Genomic DNA, 3,421 nt, shown 5'->3' on the forward strand with positions numbered 1-3,421 from the left:
TTTGTATAATAGATCCCATCTCTGCACCCACTGAGTTTTTTTTTTGTTTTTTTTTTAGACACATTTCAATACAAAATTAAATCTGTCCTTTGTATTTCTTTGTATTTTTCGGGCACATTTCTTGACATGTACAAAGGAGCATCTTTACAGGCCATATAGACAACCATTTGCCTAATTCATATTTAAATATCAAATTGTTGCCAGTAGAAAAGAAGCCGAACAAGGTAATTACATTTCATTGTTTTTAATAGAAAAGTAAAAAAGGCACATTGTGTGTAGTTTTACTTGAACATCAAGTGTATCACTGTAAACCATAATAAAGCAGCATATTAGAGTACATAGGACACATTTTTTTTAATAAAAGGGTAGTGCTTTAGAACATTCTGCTGCCTGAATCTGAAGAAAAAAAAAAAAATTTATAACACCACATAACATAGCTGCCATAGCATCAGTAGTCAGGCGATGTGAACAATATAACACTTGGTCCCCAGAGGGAAATTATACTTTTTGGTTTTGCAAAAAAACTTTACCCTCTTCAAGAGGTCGGGCATATTCACCCTTTAGTGCAGACCAGCTGCTGATACAGTACAGAAGGAAAAAAAAAAAAAAAAAAGCCACCAGTGCACTTTATACAGTTATCAATGATTTACGTGCATAAATTCACTACAAAATTTATTCTTCAAAAAGCAGAGTGAAATGTATTCCTTTAAAATCCCGCCATCTCCCAAATGGATCAGAACCATTTCACTACTGTGGCAATGAGCATTTAACAAGGCATCGCTCTTTACTCTGTAGTGAAGGGGTTAACCAGAGACAGACAGTGTCCTAACACCATCTAAAAGCATTTTTTTTTTTGTAAAAAAAAAAAAAAAAATATTTTAACATAAAACATTTTAGTAAACTTTTAAAATACTTTTAAGCCTTCATGATTGCAGTACCAAGTAACACTAGCGCCCCCCACACTTCTGCCACTGAAATATCAGCATTCCTCTATAATAAGTTCTTCAGAACTATACAGTTTCTTTTTAAGAACCTTGAATCCAGGGCTAAGTTTCAAAGATTGTCCAGAACCCGGAACTGGCTTGGTGCTAAAGAGGCCCTGTATTCTAGGCCACAGCCTGGAGTCCAGTCTCAGCAGCACAGTAAGCTGGAAAGTAGGTACAACAGCTTGATCAACAGTGATCTGGGCCACACTGTGGCAGTCCTTGCCATGCTCAACACACAAGTCAATAAGTGCTCCCCTAAGTCCACATGGTTCACTGTACGCCAAGTGTAGAAGTTCTTGACCCAGATTACACAAGAGTTCATCAGGAATAAGAAGCCTAGAACACCTCAGGGAGTTGATTTTAGCTTTGGTCAGGCATCGTTTTATAAGCTTTAGAAGACTGGGGCAGAGCTGCTCTCCTTCAGGATCATTCAGAAGCTCTGAGTCTGGTAATGAGATTTCATCCCAAGCATCTAGATCTGAATAGAAAAAAAAAAAAAAAAATTGTGATTAGTTGCACATTTAGGGAAAACAGCTGCAGTTATAAAGCTTTAATAATTCTAAGGGAAGGGATGTGCTATGCATTTATATACTGATCTGCAGGATGTCCGTGCATTAATTACAAAAAAAAAACAAAAAAACACATATAAGTGTTATAATATTATATATCTAAATAAACTACCCACTACGCATATTTTTAATTCCTACAGAGCATAGGGGTTTCCATACTGCTTAGTGAAGGAATCCAGTAGTTGATTAACAGTGCCCCTATAGGCCAGGGTGACAAGCCTTTGCAGAAAGTATTATATAAAACATGTTTTAAATCTCATTTAATCTAAATGCAATAAATAATTATTTGCAGACTTACCACATTCAGAATAAGAGTTGCTACTGGTGAGAGATTCGCAGTCGGAACTGGGCAAACTGGAGCACCTTTGCGACACATCTGCGCAGTCCTCACCCCAAAACTGGGATTGGGGCTCTTCCTCCAAGATGGGGGGTGGGACAGAGAGAGCAGAGAAGGTATCCCACCTTGCAGGCATGTCTGGTCTTCTCTAAGGAGTGAGTGCAGAGCAACTAGTAATCACTGCAAGGAACAAAAGGCAAGAGAGTCAGTCAGAGAGTCAGTGAGCTGCTGCTGCTGCAGGATGAGGTAAACACTTCATTCATCTGCAATGGCTCAGGGGGTGCAAACAGCCTTCCTACAAAGAATATCCCCTGAACCCAGCATTTCATTAAAATGCAACCAGACTGGCATTAAACATGGGCAGCCGATGTATTAGAACTGCAAGGCTCATATCTAGAATATGGATATTATTTAATTAAACTTTCCTTTCGGTGATACAAACAGGCAGGCACTTCTAAAAACTACTACATTAAAGCCTACAAAAGGACATTTAAATTCAGTCTATGATAAGCTAATACAATCGCACCCCCATTAGAAGCTACTACGGGATATTCGACATTAATAGGTTTAAAACAAAGCCGAACAACATCAGTCGCTAACTGTAGTAAATACGTTAAACAAGCGATATAGTATGCGTAATTAGATACTTACAGTGCAAATAACTGGTTCGAGGGAAATCACAAGTTATAGAAGTCAGATTCCAAATTTTATCGGTCAATTAAGTGCAGTTTCAGTGCGTTAGCAGCCCCAAGCACTCCTTTGCTCTTCAGCTCTGCTGCTAAGCACAACATATGCAAGTGACCATCACTGGCACTAGCAACTTCCACAGCGGCTCACTGATTTATATATGTCGTGCATTAGGCCACGCCTACAATCCGGGGGCTCGACTGAACAATAAGTGAAATCACCGCCTGCCGTCGGAGACAACCAATCAGAAGAGGGCTCACGTTCGCAGCGTTCTATCCTGCCCGGTTACAGCAGTCCTGAGCCTCCCCCTTCGCTTGGAGATAGTGTCTGTGTTATTAAAGGGATAGTGTTTATTGCACAGCCAGTGGGGAGGAGGGGGTTTGTTTAAACAAAGGCTTCCAGTACACATCATTGCTGCGCAGGGCTCATATCTCTGCAGTCACTTCTCTGCATTGCTTTGTACTTGTGTTTTGCTCTTTCTTTCAGGAGACTTAGCCCACTATGTGAAACCCCCAAGGGCTGCAGCAAGACAACAGCTTCTTTCATTTAGCTTTGTCGCTGAGTTTCATTCTGCAGTGAAATAAATGTTTAATACATCAATATAATAGATATGCATATTTGTTTAAAAAAAAAAAAAATAGGAACTCTATAACAACAAACTCCTACTGTTATCAACATGAAGTCTAACCTACTATAGTATGCTTATATTGCACATCTGACCAGGAATCAGTTTATATAAAAGCTGCAGAATAAAATTATATTTTTATGTCTAAAATAGTCAACAGACATGTAACATATTTATTGTATTAGTGCCAGGATTTATAACAATGATTTTGCAAACA

General features: G+C 38.8%; 1 protein-coding gene across 1 annotated transcript; it reads right to left on the minus strand.

Moving 5' to 3' along the window:
* Positions 1 to 228: 228 nt before the first annotated feature.
* ddit4 (DNA damage inducible transcript 4) lies at positions 229 to 2,692 on the minus strand. Its single transcript, NM_203844.1, is given in 3 exon segments — positions 229 to 1,464; positions 1,854 to 2,072; positions 2,544 to 2,692. Coding segments are annotated over 2 exon segments (660 nt in total). The 5' UTR covers positions 2,029 to 2,072; positions 2,544 to 2,692; the 3' UTR covers positions 229 to 979.
* Between the last annotated feature and the right edge of the window lie 729 nt (positions 2,693 to 3,421).

The sequence above is a fragment of the Xenopus tropicalis genome, chromosome 7, assembly GCF_000004195.4.
Source record: "Xenopus tropicalis strain Nigerian chromosome 7, UCB_Xtro_10.0, whole genome shotgun sequence".
NCBI classification, from domain to species: domain Eukaryota; kingdom Metazoa; phylum Chordata; class Amphibia; order Anura; family Pipidae; genus Xenopus; species Xenopus tropicalis.